The sequence below is a fragment of the Xenopus tropicalis genome, chromosome 1 (assembly GCF_000004195.4).
Source record: "Xenopus tropicalis strain Nigerian chromosome 1, UCB_Xtro_10.0, whole genome shotgun sequence".
NCBI lineage: Eukaryota > Metazoa > Chordata > Amphibia > Anura > Pipidae > Xenopus > Xenopus tropicalis.
In genome coordinates, this window is record NC_030677.2 from 97,601,129 (window position 1) to 97,620,973 (window position 19,845).

At 38.8% G+C, this 19,845-nt stretch overlaps 1 protein-coding gene across 2 annotated transcripts in view; it reads left to right on the forward strand.

Moving 5' to 3' along the window:
• Nucleotides 1–10,231: 10,231 nt before the first annotated feature.
• Nucleotides 10,232–19,845, forward strand: part of tex15 (testis expressed 15, meiosis and synapsis associated) — a 30,561-nt gene continuing 20,947 nt past the window's right edge. The window contains exons 1-4 of one of the 2 annotated variants that reach the window (XM_031904390.1): nucleotides 10,232–10,485; nucleotides 16,567–16,602; nucleotides 17,998–18,069; nucleotides 19,246–19,411. In XM_031904390.1, the coding sequence (XP_031760250.1) occupies nucleotides 18,003–18,069; nucleotides 19,246–19,411 (233 nt within the window). In that variant the 5' untranslated portion in view covers nucleotides 10,232–10,485; nucleotides 16,567–16,602; nucleotides 17,998–18,002. The remainder of the gene's footprint in view (nucleotides 10,486–16,566; nucleotides 16,603–17,997; nucleotides 18,070–19,245; nucleotides 19,412–19,845) is intronic. The other variant, XM_002939260.5, reaches the window with a different exon arrangement.

Consider the following 19,845-nt stretch of genomic DNA (forward strand, 5'->3'; position numbering starts at 1 on the left):
ATATAGGTATTATTTCTACAATACTCTTGTATTTGTGTTTTTTTTTTAATTATTTTTGACACTGGCTAACACGGTACTACAGTTTATATTTTTTAGAAGGCTTTCTTGTGAATATCAGCACTGCCTACCCCCTGTTTCTCTGTATCAGTGTGTGCAATGGTACTGGAATGTGAAACTCTAAGGGAGTGTAGATAAGATTTTAGGAAGTAAAGGTGGGAGATGGTATAGAGTGGTCAGGGTCAGCTCTGCTGGATTTTACTTCTTAGGGCTCTGGCACACGGGGAGATTAGTCACCCGCGACAAATCTCCTGTGTCTCAGGCGACTAATCTCCCCGAAATGCCATCCCACCGACGAAAATGTAAATCGCCGGTGGGATGGCATACACGGCGGCGCAATTCCAGTGAAATCGCTCAAGTTTTCTCTCGAGGCAACTTGCGCGATTTCACTGAAATCGCACCGCCGTGTATGCCACACCACCGGCGATTTACATTTTCACCGGTGGGATGGCAATCCGGGTTAGTCGCCCGCGAACAGGGAGTTTTGTCGCGGGCGACTAATCTCCCCGTGTGCCAGAGCCCTTAATGTTCACATATGCAATAAAATATATAAAACCCACAGATTGAGGGCTTAAAATCAGACTTTCCTTCTTACTGCTATAAAAGCTGCATCTTGCTGTTTTCTGGCAAATATTCAAATAATTAATGTGAAGCTTTACTCTTTAATTTTTTACTGCTATAAAAGCGGCAGCTTGCTGTTTTCTGGCAAATATTCAAATAATTAACGTGAAGCTTTACTCTTGAATTTTTGCAAGCAAACTTTACTTTACAGTTTTCTTGACAAGCAAGCAAGGAGTCAGATCTCTGCTGCCATTGTACCAGGACATCACTAAAAGGTGCTTAAGGTGAGAGATTTTAGTGTTCATTTACAAAGTAAGTAGGGAAGCACCGAATCCACTATTTTTGGATTCAGCTAAAACCCCAAATCCTTTGTGAAAGATTTGGCTGAATACCTGACCAAATCCTAATTTAAATATGCATGGAGCATGGATTAACAAGGAGTAACAGCCATGGTTACAATGCACTTTTTTCTTATTACAGTTGTGTTTAAATGCCATCACTTCCTGCACACAACATGAATAACCTTATTAGCATCCAATTCACTTGTTGCTAGTCTGTTGTGGCTAGTCACTAAGGGAAGTCCAGACCTTGAGAGGAAACTTCCGCGATTTCAGGGAAAATGCGGCACCGCGTATGCCATCCCACCGGCGATTTACATTTTCGCCGGTGGGATGGCATTTCGGGGAGATTAGTCGCCTGAGAACAGGGAGATTTGTCGCGGGCGACTAATCTCCCCGTGTGCCAGAGCCCTTACAAGGTAGCCCTTTTGAAATAAAAAATAGCAAAAGTGATATAAAGGTGATACCTTTATTGGCTAACTAGATAATCATAGCAAGTTAGTTCATTTTTCAAGCTGATTACAATGAAGCTGTGGTGCTCTCTGATATAAAAACTGTTAGGGTTGTACCGATTATTAGTTTTGCCACAGATTATATACATGTAGATAAAGATATTCCATTATGCTTACATAACATGGGGTGGGCACATACGCCTTGCAGTTATTAGCAGAAAACAGGAATTCATTTAGAGTAGCTGCTGCAGCTTATTTTGGTTTATTAGCCTTGAACATTTGCTGAGATAATAATTTCGACAGAGACAGGATGGTCAAGGTAATCATAACAACTGAAGTAGCACATACACAGACCTTCTTAAAATTGTGCATACATATGTTAACCCTTCATATGCAACATTCAGCTCATAGATCAAATAACCAGAAAAAAGGAATATCTGTGTGGAAGGTGTTAACAAAGTCATATAAAAGGGGTCTGCAAGGGACCGATATCGGCAGCTATAGTCGGCTCGTGTATGGGGACCTTAAAATGTTCTGAAAGCTTGCTATGGTTATCTTAGTTAGCCAATAAAGGTATCACCTTTATACCACTTTTGTTATTTTTTATTTCAAAAGGGTTACCCTGTAAACATTTTGACTGGCTAGCACTGTACATCACCTTTTCCTGTATAGACAACATACACAGTGTTCCACCACAGATCAGTACCCGTCTTCAGGTAAGGGTCTCCGAAATGTTATCATCAGTGGGGGGAATGTATATATTTACGTTAAAGTGTTCCTTAGCGATAGACTTGGATTAGATGCTCTACAATTGGATAATGCTGACAGGGAGTTAAATTATGTAGCTCTGAATTTTAAGTTGTGCAGCCCAAAGCAGCCAAATATTGAACAGATAGTACATACAGTTAGTACACATAGTTAACAAGCAATATGAGCAACAGACTGCCATACAACCAGAAACATTAGGTATGCAGGGGGACCTGGGAGTGAATTGGATGCATATAGATTGTAAGCTCTACAGGGCAGGGACCTCCATCTTCTTGTGTCTTTGACCCTTAACTTGTTGCAACTGTATTTATCTTGTATCTATCTGAATTTATTGTTATACTTTGTATTTATTATTATCTTAATAACCCCCTGTTTGCATTAATGTATTCTACTGTACAGCGCTGCGTACATAAGTAGCGCTTTATAAATAAAGATATACATACATACATAAGATTCACACCTGATGCTGCAGCATCCCTCACCAGGATAATAATAAATAAATAAAAAACCTGATCCACCAAACCGCGAAATAATGAGACACATAAAGTTCACATAATGGCTACTTGACTGTTGCCCTACTTGCTTACTAATTTTACCTGGAACTAGACGTTGGTCTACACCTACCAACCTCCCTGCTTAATCAGGATCCAGCTACATTGCAGTCTATGAGGCACTCAGCAGTAAGTAGGCGTTTTATCTGATGTGTCAGATGTGCCAGTATAATTACTACAGAAAATGGATAATCAGCATATCAACCCCTGACATGCCAGTATAATTACAATAGACATGCCAGTAGTATAAAAGCAGAAATAGATATTGAAATAACCAACTAAACTTGCACAAGCAAAATACCAATATCAAAGTGTTCATCTCTCTTTGTGCTGCTAGAGTTGCTTGTTTCTCTTTTTCTCTCTGTCTGGCTGAAACTGCTGTGACACACCGCCATCTTGGATTTTTTTTTTCCATGGAGCAGGGAGCAGAAGAAGAGCAGGGCAACGCTGGACTTTTAAACAACAATCAGTACCAAATGCAGTACTGTCCTGCAAAAAAGTGGGACAGTTGCAAAGTATGCCATACACCCCTCCTTAAAGGGGAAGGAAAGGCTAAGTCACTTGGGGTTCCTAAAATGTTAAGCACTCCCAAGTGACTTGAATCGCTTACCTCGTACCCCGGGCTGGTGCCCCTGTTAGGAGAAAACTGCACCAGCCCTGGGCACCTGGGGCGATTCGCTTCCTCCTTCCGTCTCCCTTTCCCCTGGACTCCGAGTCCGGCGCATGCGCAGTAGAGTGAAAAAGCCGACTTCTCTGTTAAAGTTTGGCTTTTCACTCTACTGCGCATGCGCGCACAGCAAAAGAGGAAGGAGGAAGCGATCGCTGCTACCCCGGGCTGGTGCAGTTTTCTCCATACAGGGGCACCAGCCCGGGGTAGAATGTAAGCGATCTAAGTCACTTGGGGGTGCCTAACATTTTGGCACCCCCAAGTGACTTAACCTTTTCTTTCTTCTTTAAGGTGAGGCTCAAAGTAGGGTTATCAGGTCTAATTTTCAAAACTAGCCAGCAAGTAATTTTAAAAGTAGCTGAATTTTCATGGTGATTTTTTTAAACAATAAAAGAGTATATCTGAAACTACACCTCCTAAAAATCTCAAACAAAAAGGAATGCCCATACCTACAGCCCACCTTTCAGTGACATCCATCCCTGAAATTGATAGGTGTCTGCTGTGCCCAGTACATGCAGCTTACTGTAGATTCACTTTAATGAACACATATCTTACTAAATACGGTAAGGAAACAAAAGTAAATGTTTTCAAAGTATCGACCTACAGAAGGGGACAAAACTAGCCCAAATATATTCACTGGTAGGTTGAAACTTTGACAAGTTGAAAACACCCCAAGCAGGTAATCCCAGTCCAAAGGGTCGAGACCTCAAGATGTTCCCCTATTAAAGACAAGGGATACCTGACACCCCTGTCCAATAAGAAATTACCCTGGCATGCTTAAACCTGGAACTGTCCGAACTCTAAACAGACCCAACCCAGTGCTAAGGTTAACCCTAGGGGACTTTTCTAAGTAAAGCAAGACCTTCAACTATAATAAGACATAAAATGAAAATGGTTTAATTTTCTTACTTCCTTGTAGAGTAAGAAAGGTTAGAAAAGCAAATTATAAGTCCATGGGTAAACTGTATGTAAAATGAGCTGCTTTTTTTAAAAAATCTCAAAGCCTATAAAAAGCTGAAGCTTATGAATTGCATGAGGTTTATTTTCATTTGATAAAATACTTTTTTTAATGATTTATATTCAGGGGTGCTGCTGCCATGAGGAAAGCTGAGAAATTCACATCAGGCAGCAGTGCCCGGCAAGTTACCAGGGGCGGAAAAAAGCCACTCCTGGTTACTTAAAGAGCCAAAACTCAGATTTTTAAATCAGAATTTCGGCTCTTCTAGTGCAGAGAGTGCTATTGTGCTCTCTGCACTAGAGATGCCCCCCTTCTCTGACGCAAAAAAGCTAAGCATGGGGGGAGCAAGGGGGGCAGCAGCCAGGATCACTGAGCGCTGTTTATAATTAATAAAATGGAAGATATATTAAAAAAATACTAGAAAGAATACATGTATTTTGCTCATGTTAAACAATGGTGTATCCACTCCAAAGACCAGTATTATCATTAAAGGTGTGGTTCACCTTTAAGTTAACTTTTAGTATGTTATAGAATGGCCAATTATAGAAAAATTTCAATTCTTTGTTTATCTTTCTTAGTTATTTAATTATTATCCTTCTTTTTCTGACTCTTTCCAACTTTCAAGCTAGGGTAACTGATCCCAGCAAATACAAAACTGTTGCTCTGTGAGGCTATTATTATATTCTTATTATTAACCTTTATTTCTTATTTTTCTATTTAGGCCCTCTCTGATTCATATTCCAGTCACTCATTCAAACCAGTCCCAGGTTTCTTAGGTATTTTGAACCCTAGCAACCAGATATCTGCTGAAATTCCAAACTGGAGAGTTGTTGAACAAAAAGTAAAATAATTAACAAAAACACAAATAATAAAAAATTAAGAACTTTAATATGTATAAATTAAACATACAAGAAAACATACAAAAATAACCAAATACAGTAGGTACAAAGGCCCTGCAAAGGCAATGACAGACAGGGTTATTTTGTTGCCATATATTGTTGCATAGACAGCTGATGACTAGGCCAGAAGGAGCTGAAACGCCAGCTTAAAGTAGATAGAATTTTCGCTTACTAGGGGTTCCGAATGTTTGACACCCTGAGTGGTTGTAATCCATTACCTTATACCCCAGGCCAGTGCTCCTGTTAGTGAAAAACTGAATCAGTCCAGGGTACTTGTGAGTGAGCGATCCTCTTCTTCCCGTCTTCTTTTTTCAAAGTTCTGGGGTCGGCACATCTGTAGCAAAGTTGAAAAGTTGGCTTTTTTGTTAAAAGTTGGCTACTGTGCACCTGCGAAAAGACAGAAGAAGCAGGTAGAGGGTCGCTCATCACAAATACTCCAGTGCAGTTTTCTGATAACAGGAGTACTGTTTCAGGGTATCAGGTACTGTAAGTGATTATAATCACTTGGGTGGGGTTCCTAACATTTGTGATTGAACCCTAAAGAAACGGGGTGATTAGTAATCGCAACTTATTTAAAAGTGCCCATGTATTGCCCTTTGCCCTTTTAAGAATTAAAACCATTATATTTTACAGAGCTTATCTATTATCTGGTGTGTAAACATAAGTTTTTTTGCTCTATTCAACTTGGTCAGCTACCCTTATGACTACACTGCAGCTTATATAGTGAAAAATGTATATGTTTATATAGTAAATAATAAACTCCCTGTTATAAGAGAGGCTGCCTCTCCTGCCTCTTTGTACCTTACACATTGGAATGACATGCAAGGTATGGGGCAGACACCTACGTGTCTCCCCCCACCCACCCCTTTTGAAAATTAGAACACTCACCCATGATTCTCTTTCTGTATGATAGAAGGGCCCATGTTTTTGGAAGCCTCCTATAGGACTCAATGGCACTCGAAAGTAGGGCAAATTAACGAAAAAGTCAAAGAAAATACGCACAGTTCTAAAACAAATTTTTAGTATTCGGACTCAATCGTACATTGATGAATGTGCCCCTAGGTTTACTCACAAAACAAAAACTGTAGTACCGTGTTAGCCAGTGTCAAAAATAATACAAAAAACACAAATACAAGAGTATTGTAGAAATGATACCTATATTGGCTAACAATAAAAATACATTGCAAGCTTTTGGACCTCTAAGGCCCCTTCATCAGGCAACATACATACTTTTGTTAATCAGGGCTACCATCCGCAGGTTATTGATGATCAAATCCACAGAGCAACTCAAATACCCAGAGACACACTCTTGGATTACAAACAAAAAATAGAAATCAACAGGGTACTTCCTAATTTATTGCTTGTGAACACTTCTCTCTGATCTAACATTATAAATGTTGTGCCATTCCAGTTTTCATTTGTATTTCGCCTGATGAAGAGGCCTTAGAGCTCCAAAAGCTTGCAATGTATTTTTATTGTTAGCCCATATAGGTATCATTTCTACAAAACTCTTGTATTACCGCTAGGTTTCGAGATCTTAATAACAGAAAGATCACTTATATGGAAAACCTTAGGTCCCAAACATTCTGGATAATAGATCTAATAGATAATAGATGTAAAATCATAAAAACCTTTGTTTACCATTTAGCTTGATTTACATTCCATGGTTACTCAGGGTATAAATAAGCACTCATCCTAACTGGCCTTCAGGCTGTGTCTCCTTAGAGCAAGGGCACATGGTGCGTATATCCACTTCCTTCAGCCCTTCGCTTTTCAGCCAGGCTGAGAAAAGTGAATCTGCTTGGTTACACTGGACTGTGTGTCTGCCCTAAAAACTACAGCATCCGCCCAAGTGTGGACACACAGAGCAAAGGGGATTGGAGGTTGGCCTGGAGAACGCCCGCTTTCACTTTTTTCAGGGCAACATCCGATCCACTCTGTGTGCCCACACTGAGGCAGTTGCAGTAGTATTTTAATGCGGGCACACAGTGCAGCATACAAATAGCACAAAAATACCGGCACAACAGGGCTTGTTTAAGCGGGATAAACCCTGCTGATTTTTAATAGTAGCAAACCATGTTTAACATGGTTTGCTACTATTAAAAATCAGCAGGGTTTATCCCGCTTAAACAAGTCCTGTTGTGCCGGTATTTTTGTGCTATTTGGATCAAGGTGGAGAGTGCCGAAGTTTCTCTAAATACTATGCACCAGGTGGAACAGAGTGGAAAGGCCAGAGTGTGCTGGTGAGTGTGGTTTGACACAGTGCAGCATAGGCAACCAGATCCACTTCTCTCAGCCTGGCCAAAAAAGGCAGATATAAGCACTGTGTACCCTTGCCCTTAGCTCTTAATAAGGTCACAGATATATAGAAACATTATATATGTATAACAGTCACTCTGCTATAGTTCTAGGGATCATCTGGACAGAGAATGCTATTGCAGCCTCCCCTTGACCTCTTCCAACACAAAGTATTAACCACGGAGGGGCTGACTCATCTCCTAGGATGCCTTGGGGAAGCACTAGGTGCTGAATCACCCCTCACAGACAGTTGTGACCTGAACAGCCCTAGGAAAACCCAAACTGTTCAGGTCAAAACCAAACAGGTGGCAACCCTATGACAGACAGTTGTGACACGAACAGCCCTAGGAAAAACCAAACTGTTCAGATCAAAACCAAACAGGTGGCAACTCTATTCCCTGAACTATAACAGTGTCAGACTGGGACCCCAGGGGCCCATCAGAAAACCTTAGACCATAGACCCACTAACCAAACTATTTTTCCTCCTTTCCTCACCCAACCTCTTTATTCTCCTAGTCTCTTTTATTTACATGCTAGCATCTATTCTTCTATCTATTAATCCTCTTTCTTCCCATTCAGAAATAGGTAATAACCATGAGACAGGCCAAATGGTCAGGAGCAGGAGGGCCCACTAACACCTGGGCCCAGTGTCGGACTGGCCCACCAGGATACCAGAAAAACTCCTGGTGGGCCCAGGTGTCAGTGGGCCCTGCTGTTCCTCACCATTTGGCCTGCTTCATGGTCATTCCCTATTTCTGAATGGGAACAATGAGGAGAAATAGATGGAAGAATAGATGCTAGCATGTAAATAAAAGAGAGGAAAAATTGTTTAGAGAGTGGGTCTATGGTCTAAGGTTTTCTGGTGGGCCTCTGGGGTCCCAGCCCGACTCTGCCTGGGCCCACCGGGATGTTTTCCTGGTAGGCCAGTCCAACACTAACTATCAAGTTGCAACAGATTTATGAATTTTTATAGAAGAACAAATTGATATACCTATTATAGAATCTACTATACTATTCTTGTTCACACTGGCCTGGATTAGTATATTTAGTCAGTGTCGGACTGAGATGGCAGGGGCCCACCACAAAACCTTGGACAATGGGCCCACTCTCAAAACTCTGTTATCCTAGTCTCTTTTCTCTACATCATACTCTATTCTTCCATCTATCAAGCTTTCTTGTTCTCATACAGAAATAGGGAGTGACCATGAAATAGGCTAAATAGATAGAAGCAAGAGGGACCACTTACACCAGGGACCACTTACACCAGGGCCCACTGTGAGTTTTCCTGGTATCCGGGTGGGCCAGTCCGACACTGTATTTAGTAGATGTTTTGTATATACAGATCATATATAATATAGCCATGCCCTTCTCCCCCATCCCCAGAAAAAAATGGACAATTTTTGTTTTTTGGTAATGTAAATACACATTTATTAAGTATTTCCTAAAATAATAAAAACAGCATCAGTTATAAAATCACAATATAACACACAGTTGCCATGTTTTGTCAAAGTATTAAACACAAAAATCACACAGTGCACAATATTAGTTTTAGTGTTACCAATGTAAAGGTGTCCATTCAGATTTCAGTCTTCTTCTGACGAACATTAGGTTATTGATTGTATGTTTAAAGGAGAACTAAACCCTAAAAATGAATATGGCTAGACATGCCATATTTTACATAATGAACTTATTGAACCAGCTGATTGGTTCAACATCTCTATAGTAGTAATAATCCAGTCCTTTAAAGTTGTCACAGGGGGTGACCATACTGGACACTTCTGTTAGAAGTGTCTGTGACACTCACATGCTCAGTGCGCTCTGAGCAGCTGTTGAGAAGCTAAGCTTAGGGGTTGTCGGAAATTATCAAGCAAAGAAAATTATGTTTGTCTGTCATATAAGCTGATCCTTATGGGCTGATTATTAAAGTCTGATGCTAATAGCACTGGTTTCTGACCTGTCATGTAGTAATCACCTGTGTTAATTACTAATCAACCTTATTTAGTGATATTTATATTCTATATATACAGTATATAGTGAGTCGGTCCCTAAGCTCAGTAACTACAGCAGCACAGAGCGTCAACAGAATCAGAATCAGCTAAAAAGTAGATAGGGAGCTAGTGGGCATTTTCAGAGTCACAGATCTTCACAAGGGCTGTGCTTGCCTTGGGCTGGTACACTACGATTGGTGTCTGCCAACTATTTCACGTTCAGAAACCCCAATTTGTTATTTTTCTGGGCTTTATCCTACAGTCTGTTCAGTTTTAGATCATTGCATTTAAAGGAGAACTAAAGACTAAAAAACTAAAGGCTAGAAATGTTGTAAATTATGTTTTGTGCTTCTGTCCTCATTGCTCCATATGGGAGAAAAAGTGCGGCCCCCAAATTTGTGCTGCCCCAGGCCCAGGCCTTTGTGGCCTTTCCACAAATCCGGGCCTGGATATCATACAATACATGCACAGATTTTATCATGATCGGACCAAAATTTTCTAACCTGTCCAATTGTCTAAACAACTGATAATTTTGAGCTTATACACTGCCCTAAAATTGTAAAAAATTATATTGCTGTGTTTTAACGCAAATTTTTGTGCCAGTTGATCACTTGCTAATGACAATCTGAATGAGGCTCAATTCCCTTCTAACAGATTTGTGCTTCCTATATAAATCTAGACAGCAAATCCCACGCAGGTCTGGAAGGCGCGATTTCTTACAGCACAGGGTGCGCGTCTCCTACGCTGGGGGCGCGCTCCGTATGACAGTGTCAGTGCGCGGTACCGTGTTACTCTGGAAGCGCGCACACGTGAAGACAGAAGCGATGCTCGAAGCTCAGTTCAGGTAAACTGGCGGCTGGCGGAGGGACCTGCTCCTCTGCTGGAGGATTTTATAAACGGTGCCTATGATAACGGAGTAGAAGCACGATGTATTTATAAACATATAAGGTAATGTATCATTTAGTTTTAATCTATTGTGTGCTATAGTACAATACGTTTCTTTATTTAAATGTTTATCGAACTATTGCTGCCTGTTTCAGCTTTTATTTAAGAGTTGCAGTCGCAGTGGTGGAACTGTGAGTATCTGCATTGAGGACTGGAAAGAGCCTATAGTATTGCCTTAGGACAATATTTATATGCTGAAGGGGGGAACTTGTACTGACTTGCAGCTTTATATCAAGACTGCCCAACATTAATCCTTCAGCTGTTTTCGAACTTAACTTCCCAGCATCCCCTACAACCTTTAACTGTCAAGGGACCCCGGAACAGGACATTTAGACTCACTAAGGATACCTCTGTCCTCTAGAGATCTCCCCACCTACTTAAGCTTATTTGTGCTATGGCCACTTGGTTGATTTCCAGCGTTTTACAAAAGGGAATGGGTGGTGAAGTTGGAGTGGGTATCACAGTTATTATAGGTATAGGATCTATTACAGGTATGGGACTTGTTATCCAGAATGCTCGGGTCCTGGGGTTTTCCGGATAAGGGATCTTTCCATAATTTGGATCTCCATAAGTTAAGTCTGTCAAAATTATTTAAATATTGAATAAACCCGATAGGATTGTTTTGCCTCCAATAAGGATTAATTATATCTTAGTTTGGATCATGTACAAGGTTCTATTTTATTATTACAGGGAAAAAGGAATCATTTTTAAAAATTAGAATTATTTGCTTATAATGGAGTCTATAGGAGATGGCCTTTCTGTAATAGGGAACTTTCTGGATAATGGGTTTCCAGATAAGGGATCCCATACCTGTGAGGTTTGATATAATATCCTATATTCTCATATTCATATAATCATATATTCATATATGCATGTATTTTGATACTTTGATGCTTAGCATATCATACTCCATTTTAGAAATGTATCTCCATTTTGTAACAGCAACCAGCAAGGTTTGAACATCCCATAATAGTTGTTTTTCCCAAATAGTACCCTTGCACAGCTTGCACCTTACGAAATATAAGGGCTCTGGCACACGGGGAGATTAGTCGCCCGTGACAAATCTCCCTGTTCGCGGGCGACTAATCTTGCCTTCCCACCGGCGAAAATGTTAGTCGCCGGTGGGATGGCACACGATGCGCAGGCGATTTTGGTAAATCGCTGAAAATGCCTCGTGAGGCAACTTACATTTTCGCCGGTGGGATGGCAATCCGGGGAGATTAGTCGCCCGCGAACAGGGAGATTTGTCGCGGGCGACTAATCTCCCCATGTGCCAGAGCCCTAAGCCTTGAAAAACAACTTAATCTTATCTATGCACTGACGCAACTTCTACTCCTTGTGTCCTCCTTAAAATTCCTGTCCCGTATTAGCCATCCTCGAAGGCCATCAATAGACCAGCTTTGTTCTAAAGCTAATGTTATAATGATTTCTTTGTATCTGCACATACGCAAGTGGTATAAAAGCCATGATCACGTAAGAATAAACTAAACAAGTTTGAACTTCCATTTGGTTGTGTCCTTCTTGTTCCCGTCCTGTAAATTTACAGTCTGCGGTCAGGAACCCTAACAATACCTGTATCTGGAATGCTTGGAACTAAAGCTGGCCATACACGCACCGATAATATTGTACGAAACCTCGTTTCGTACGATATTCGGTGCGTGTATGGCAAGTCGGCGAGTTGACCAATATCACAGGAGGCGGCTGATATCGGTCGACGCACCGATCGTCTAGGTTAAAAGATTTTGATCGGGCGCCATAGAAAGAGCCTGATCAAAATCTGCCTTCAGGGCTGAAGCGGCAGAGGGAGGTAGAAATCCTATTGTTTCTACCTCCTTATCTGCCGTTTCAGCCCTGAATGGTTAGTGGCTGATTGTACGATCTTTCATGCACGAAAGATCGGAAATTGCCACGTGTGGCCACCGTAAAGGGCCACAATAAAGGATTAGTGGTGCAGAAAGAGGTATAACAACCAACTTTGCACAGTGAGTGTCTCTTTATGGCACTTTGTTACTGTAGTGCAGTGCCTCCACTGCTTGTAGTTAGCAACAACAGGTTTTGTGAAAAAGTGGGGTTATCAGTATTTGGAATGTCAGATAATCTACACTCACTTTTGTTTAATACAAAATGAGTTAAGTAAGTCTTTTTTTCCAAGTTGCATTCTACTTCCTATTCTGCTGCTGTTTCTGTAATAAATAGATTGTTTTGTTCATTATGAGAATAATGATAACAATAATTTAATATTCTCATTATTAAATTATTAAGATACAATTAACTGTGTCTTATATCTAGCAAGATCTTTAGAATTGGAAGTATTTGTAATATTCCCTTTATAAAAATGGAATTGGTCTTGTGCAGTCCTAGCTATATTTTTGTTTCATGGCATGGTTTTGTTATATGGGAATACTGCATACAAATAATTACATCTGAGAAGCTATAGTTATTAAGTTAAGAGAAGCACAGTAAATAACACTGGGCTTTATATTCTCCCTAATGTCTGATATCTGTAAATCTTAATTGGCATACTACATATATAACATAATAAGGACATTTGTAGTGCTGATATAGTCTATAACAATGTACAGCATATCCAAAAAATGACACTGCATGTGTTAAAGCAACCATTATGTAATCACTGTACAGGCATAATTACAAAAAAGTACATCAAATAAAAGAAAAAGATGTTAATGAGTGCTTCTTACAGATGCCTAGTGATTTTGAAATGATATGACATACACGCATTCACCAATGTGTGTTGCATTGTACTTAAGCCCAGTAGCTTAAAAAGTATTGTTTTATATATATATATATATATATATATATATATATATCTGCATACAAATGTATGAAAACAATACAATTTGCATAGGAATGTACAGGTAACTACATTGTAACTATATGAAAATGTTTATGTCATCAGTGTTACTGGCCCTTTAAATGACTTTAATATATGGGTATGGGTGCAGTAAACACTCTGAGCTTAACATGTTTGTTGTTTGATAAAGCTACTGCCTGCTGTATTGTATAGCAGCAGAATTACAGAAACAACTAACATTTGCAAAAACACTTTTCAATGAACATAAATTATGTATTTTAACTGTTTATAGAAAATAAATACTGTACATGTGTTAAATTAGAGAATGGGATTTAACACATACAACTTCATGAACACCATTGAGTTGAAATACCTTTTCTGATATTTATTTTGTCCCCTATGCCTCATTACACAATAATATTCTTTAGTTTTAATCCAGGGATATCAACTCTTATGCTCTTTTTTTATAACTGATATTTATGCTGCCAATGCAAATAAAAGAACATGTATGTGTTATTACTAAAATATGTCTCATGATGTCAGAGTTGGCCAGGTGCATGGTTCCTGATTGCACCAGTGTTTCTTCCCCCTTTTTCTATATGCAGTGGTCACAGTTGTAAATTATGGGGACACCATGGAATGGGATACCACAAAGTCCATCATAGTAACATAGTAATATAGGTTAGATATGCTGTTCATTGTTACAGACTACCAATCAGTACCACAATTGTTATTATTATGTTATATGCGGTATGCCAATTTAGATTTATAGATTTCAGACAACATGGAGAAAATGTTGTTTACAATGTTTCTCTTAACTTAATAACTAGAATTTCTCAGTAAAATGAGCAGTAATTACTTGTATGCAGTGTGCTCAATCCAACTTGAAAAAAAAAACTTATTTAAAGGAGAAATAACCCCTAAAATGAATAGCTAGAAATGCTATATTTTATATACTGAACTTATTGCACCAGCCCAAAGGTTCAGCATCTTTGTCATGATATAGGCCTGTAAGGGTTAATTAAGCAGGCCAAGGTATCCCAAAAATCTTCCCTAATGTGCCAGAAACAGATATTGAACAGGCCTCTGGACATTAGGGTCTGGAACCATCCATGTGTAAAGGCCGTACAACCTGGGATGCCCAGCTCTAAGCCCTGGCTGATAAGAGCCATGCCATGTGGGGGAGTGAAAGCCCACCTGGGGGGTGACTTAGAGTTCACATCAGGACCCATCATAGGTGATGTGGGGGTCACACCATAACCTAAACTCACAAACATTTATTGTCCCAGAACCAATACCATTTATACTAGAGGTACCAAAACCTGAGTATATGTTTAATTTAATATGGTCTGTCATACGAGTCCAAGCATGACTTGATTTGGGCACTCTGTTAGCAGGAATATCTGGGCAGGGGCAGGTCACACAGTAGTGATGTTTAGTCTGTATGGGACCGGTGGGATCATTTAGAATTGATGAATTTAATTTCATCTTTCTATTATGTTCCCACAAGGAGTTATGGACATTTTATCATAGGTCCAGTCCATAAACTCAGGCCATAAAACTCACACTGTATCCTGCTAATGGTGACACCCCTTGCATTCCTGAGGGAGGGGGGAGTGTCCAGTTACCTGATGCCCCTGCAAACAGGGATAAATAGTCAGCTTTTCTGACTATTCTTGGATTTACTTTGGGGGACCAATTTTGATTGGAGGTTTATCCCGTGGTTTTCCCTTGCCTCCAGGACTAGAAGGACTTGGTACAGTATAGGACTTCTATGTTTTTCCGTTTTATTTTACATAACTGTTTTACTTATTTTATTGTATGTCCTATTTGTAAAATCTTGTATATATGCACTGTTCCTTACATTAACCCTTTCTCTACTAGTGTGCTTGGCATCTCTCATCGCCAGTGTAAGAAGTATAAGAGTGGTGGCAGCAAGTTGTGTATGAGTTAGTGAGTGTTGGTTGGTCTCTGGGGTGCTATGACGCTAGTTTGACCTGTGTGCAAGGTGTATGAGATTGAGTCATGTGCATCTGAAGTGGCATAATCGTGACAATCTCTATAGTGGCAAAGATCCAGGCCTTTAATTTGTCACAGGAGCTCTTCATCTTTGATTGTATTAGAAATCATTGACAGTGTGAGCATGTGAGCACTCTGAGCAGCCTTGGAAAAGCTAAGCTTGGTGGTTGTTGCAAGTGGAAAATTAGGTTTACCTGTCATATATACACATTCTACAGGGCTAATTATTACATTATTAATGCTAATTGCATTGCCATTGAATGTGAATCTTAATTACTAATCAGCTTTGTATTGTGACATTTATATTCTATATATACAGTATATTGGGAGTTGGACCCGAAGGTCAGTAACTGACAGCAGCATAGAGCATGTTCAGTTAATCAGCAGAAAAGAAAATGGGGGCTACTGGGGGCATGTTTCAATGGACAGATCTTCTCTGCTAAAGGGCTGTGGTTGCCTTGGGGCGGAATCCCATTTCTTGAAAGTTCTGAATTGCAGGAAGGCCATCTACCATAGAGCCCATTTAAGCATTTAAAAATGATTCTATGATAAATAGATAATTCTACAACTCATTTTTCTGTAATATTAACACAGTACATTGCAATAATAAAGAGTACTTGATCCCAACTAAACTGTTTGAATCCATGAATCCATATTGGTGGCAAAACTATCCTATTGGGTCTATTTAACATTTAAATGATTTTTAGCAGATTTAAGGTATGATGATTCAGATTACAGAAAGATACTTGGAAAAATCCCAGGTCTCAAGCATTCCAGATAACAGAACCTATACCTGTATGTGTATGTATATATAAATAAATACATATATACATGGGCAGCCATCTCGCCCCTGCAACCTCCCTCCCCCCCCCCAACGTGTGTGCGCGCAGGTGTGAGTGCATGTGCAATTCCATTACTGGTGGGGGGGGGGGGTCATTGCCTCTGCCACACAATGACAAGTGGCAGGGGCAATGACAAGGGAGTGCGGACTAGGGGTATATATATATATATACTTTACCAGCTTTCTCCTGTGTGACCAGTCTGAAGTGGTTCAGACATACTACCTTAGCTACCACTGTCATCAACTATATGTATACAACAAAGAAGGAGAGCCAAAAAGTGTAATCCCCAGTATATCTGGATTCCTGGGAATGACGCTGCTGCATTATTTAGATTTGCAGCAAAAGTTATAGTTGGACTATAACATTAAAATAAGATGGTATGTAAACTGTAATTCTGTTTGTATTTTTTAGCTTCATTGACTCTGATCACTGTGTGGACCAGATATTGTAAGTATATATATATATATATATATATATACTGTATATATATAAACTTCCAAGTAAATGCCGGCACTCACGTATAGATAAGTTGCTGTTGCCTGGGTGCAGGTCCAAATAATGTTGAAGGTGCCTGAGAGAGGGTCAGCACTCACAGGACTTATACAAACAAATTATTTTATTAAAACATATATATATATATATATATAGTTCTCTCACTGGCAGATAAGCTGTGAGGTATATTTCAGTTAAGGTGGCCATATATGGGCAGACTTCATCTCCTTCAGTGTCAGCAGCTTATCCAATGGGCATACATAACCAAAAAATGAGGGGCGAAAATTGGCCACATTTTGTTTGGTCTGGTTTAAAAATCATGTCAGAGCAATGACCATGTTGGCTTATTAAGGTGGTCCTCGTCCCTACAGCCCATATCCCCATCATTGTGATCCAACAACTACTATAGTTGTCAGTGTTTGGCGCTGCTGTTTAGCTGGACTGAGCACTAACACACCATTATAATGAATGTGTCCAATGCATGTGGACGAATTAAAACATTCTCAGCTGTAGATGGTGTTATGTTGTAAATTAATTGCAATGAATGAGTTAAATCAAGATTTAACTCTCATTTATGAATTTGCAAGAATACTTAAGCAATCATAAATGTGTGCACAATTTCTGTCAGTTTTACTCTTTTTACTCTGTTTTACTCAGTTTTTACTCTGTTTTTCTTTTGTGTCCAAATTTGCTTAGATGTGCAACTGTAATCAACCTGTGTGTGGCAACTTTTACTTTACAGTTGAAAATCCACCTTAATTCATCCTTTTGCATTTATAATACCAATAGAGCATATATCTGTAGTAATAATCAACTGGACTTGTGTATTTCTTGAAGACTTTTTGCCAGTCATCCAACTGGGTTTCTCAATTCAGAAAAGAGCATAGACCAGAAGATTTCTCAATTCAGAATAGAGCATAGACCAGCAGATACAAGCTGTCACACCGAATTATTATAGCTCTTTTCACATTAGGCCATCTTGTGGACAATATATAAAATGCATTTATGTATATCGTATGATATCATCATGGAACAAGGTAAGGGTGAATTTAAATGACTCTGCCAGCCTATGGTGTGAATTGGGAAAATGGTTCCTGCAAGTCAAAACCTATTGTGGTTCCTGAACGTTTCCTATGTAAGGAATTAAGTATGTCAGTATAAATATAATAAATAAATATGTATTTTGGCAGTTCAGATAATGTTTTCACCTTTTTAACTTAAGCCCAAGCCCTTGAGATTATGTCAATATGAGGTGGGTAATTTTCTCTTAAAATTCTGTATTTGCTGTGTAGAATTAATTTTTTATTTTCCTAGTTGTATGGTTAATAATTCTGTTACATTTTAAAACAGAGAAAATGGAAGACAGCATGAAGTCCCTTAAGAACTATATAATTCCTAAAATAAAAACAACTGCTGAGAAAGGTTAGTATTAAACCTTATCTTGCCATTCTAGGCATAAAAAAAATACAAAGATGTGTAGGTTTCAATAGAAATATAATTAGTTGCATTTAAAATTTAGATGTCATTATTATACTAATGTATTTTCAGATATAATTTCTTCTTATAAGTCACAGAGGAGTTTCATGACCCTTTTATCAGTCATGGAACTCTGAGTTGAATTCCAATATCCTCATATTTTACAACATGTATATGTATATATATATATATATATATATTGATCATGGGAAGCCAGCACTCACGTTAAATCAAGTATATTTCGCCTGGGTGCAGATACTTCAAAAATCAGTAAACAAATTGTAGCCCAAGTACAGGAACCGCTCACACAGGTCTTATGCAGCTTGAAATCAATTTATTAAGGTGAACAAACGACTTTTGATTTCAAGCTGCATAAGACTGTACTTGGGCTACAATTTGTTTATATATATATATATATATATATATATATATATATATATATATATAAAGAAAGAGTACAGCACACACAGGGGCTTAATGCAAAAACTGTGTGTGCGGTACTCTTTCTTTACATTTTTATGTTTAACCTGCATCCAGGGCAATTGGACTTGTGAAGGGTGTGCTCCTCTCTGTCTATATATATATATATAATCTAATATATATATAATCTACTTTGCTTCTCACTATTTTGATTTGTCATGTTACTGTATTGACTTTCGTTTTGTTTTTGTATTTTCTTGCCTTTCTATTTAATCCCTTATTTACCTGTACACTAATTACTGTAAATGATGAATAAAAAGCTTTAACTGTGCCTTTGAAACTGATACAGGATAATTTATGATTATTAATAGTGATAAGCAGGTGTTAGCAGAGATTTCCCATACCATTATGGGTTATGCCACTTACGCACAGATCCAGTCATTTCAGCCATTTGATACTAATTAATCTAATTTGTCCAAGCACTGTGGGATCTTGGAGACAAGCTGTGATGCAGCTCACTATCCCTGACATATTTTCTCCTTCTCTAATGTAGATACTGAGAAAAAACTATATACATTTGCTTCAGAAAACTATATACATTTGCATTGTGAATATCTTTCTTTGAACATTATATAATGAATATGATACATGATAATGTAAATATTGTGTTGTTTAATTATATCTTTCTGTTTGTATCCATAGGGTATCTCGCTCGTGACATGACCAATAAGAGGGAATATAACGATATTCTCAATATTTTGAATGAAGCAAGACTAGACATATGCTGTGAACTAGAGTCCTCATGGAAGTTTGAAGAGCCCAAACTGATCTGCAATTCTAATTTAGAAAATAATTTTATTGAAAAAAGGTAGCAGTAAATACTTACAGTGTAGGGTTTTTGTATGCCTGGGAGCCAATTAAAAGTGGGGCTTGGAAAACCACTTTATGTGTAATTTGCCCCCCCTTTTTTTTATTAACAAAAAAAGAGTTTAAATTTTGTGGTATAACATTGTAACTACAAAACACAAGTCAAAGTAGCTTGTGCTGACCTATTTATGGCCGTATTCTATTAACAGAGAACCAAATATTAAATTATCAAGCAGTGTGACACAAATAAAATTTACTTTGTGATGGCTTCTTGGCCAGCACATGCAATGATTTGGAATTACTGTTATTTATTTTAGAGCACCACTTCACACTTATGCAATACTTCACATAGTTTTTATTATAATTCACATTAGTCACTGCTCCAGTGGAACCTGTAATATGAATCTTATCTAACAGCATTTATACACTAGAGTC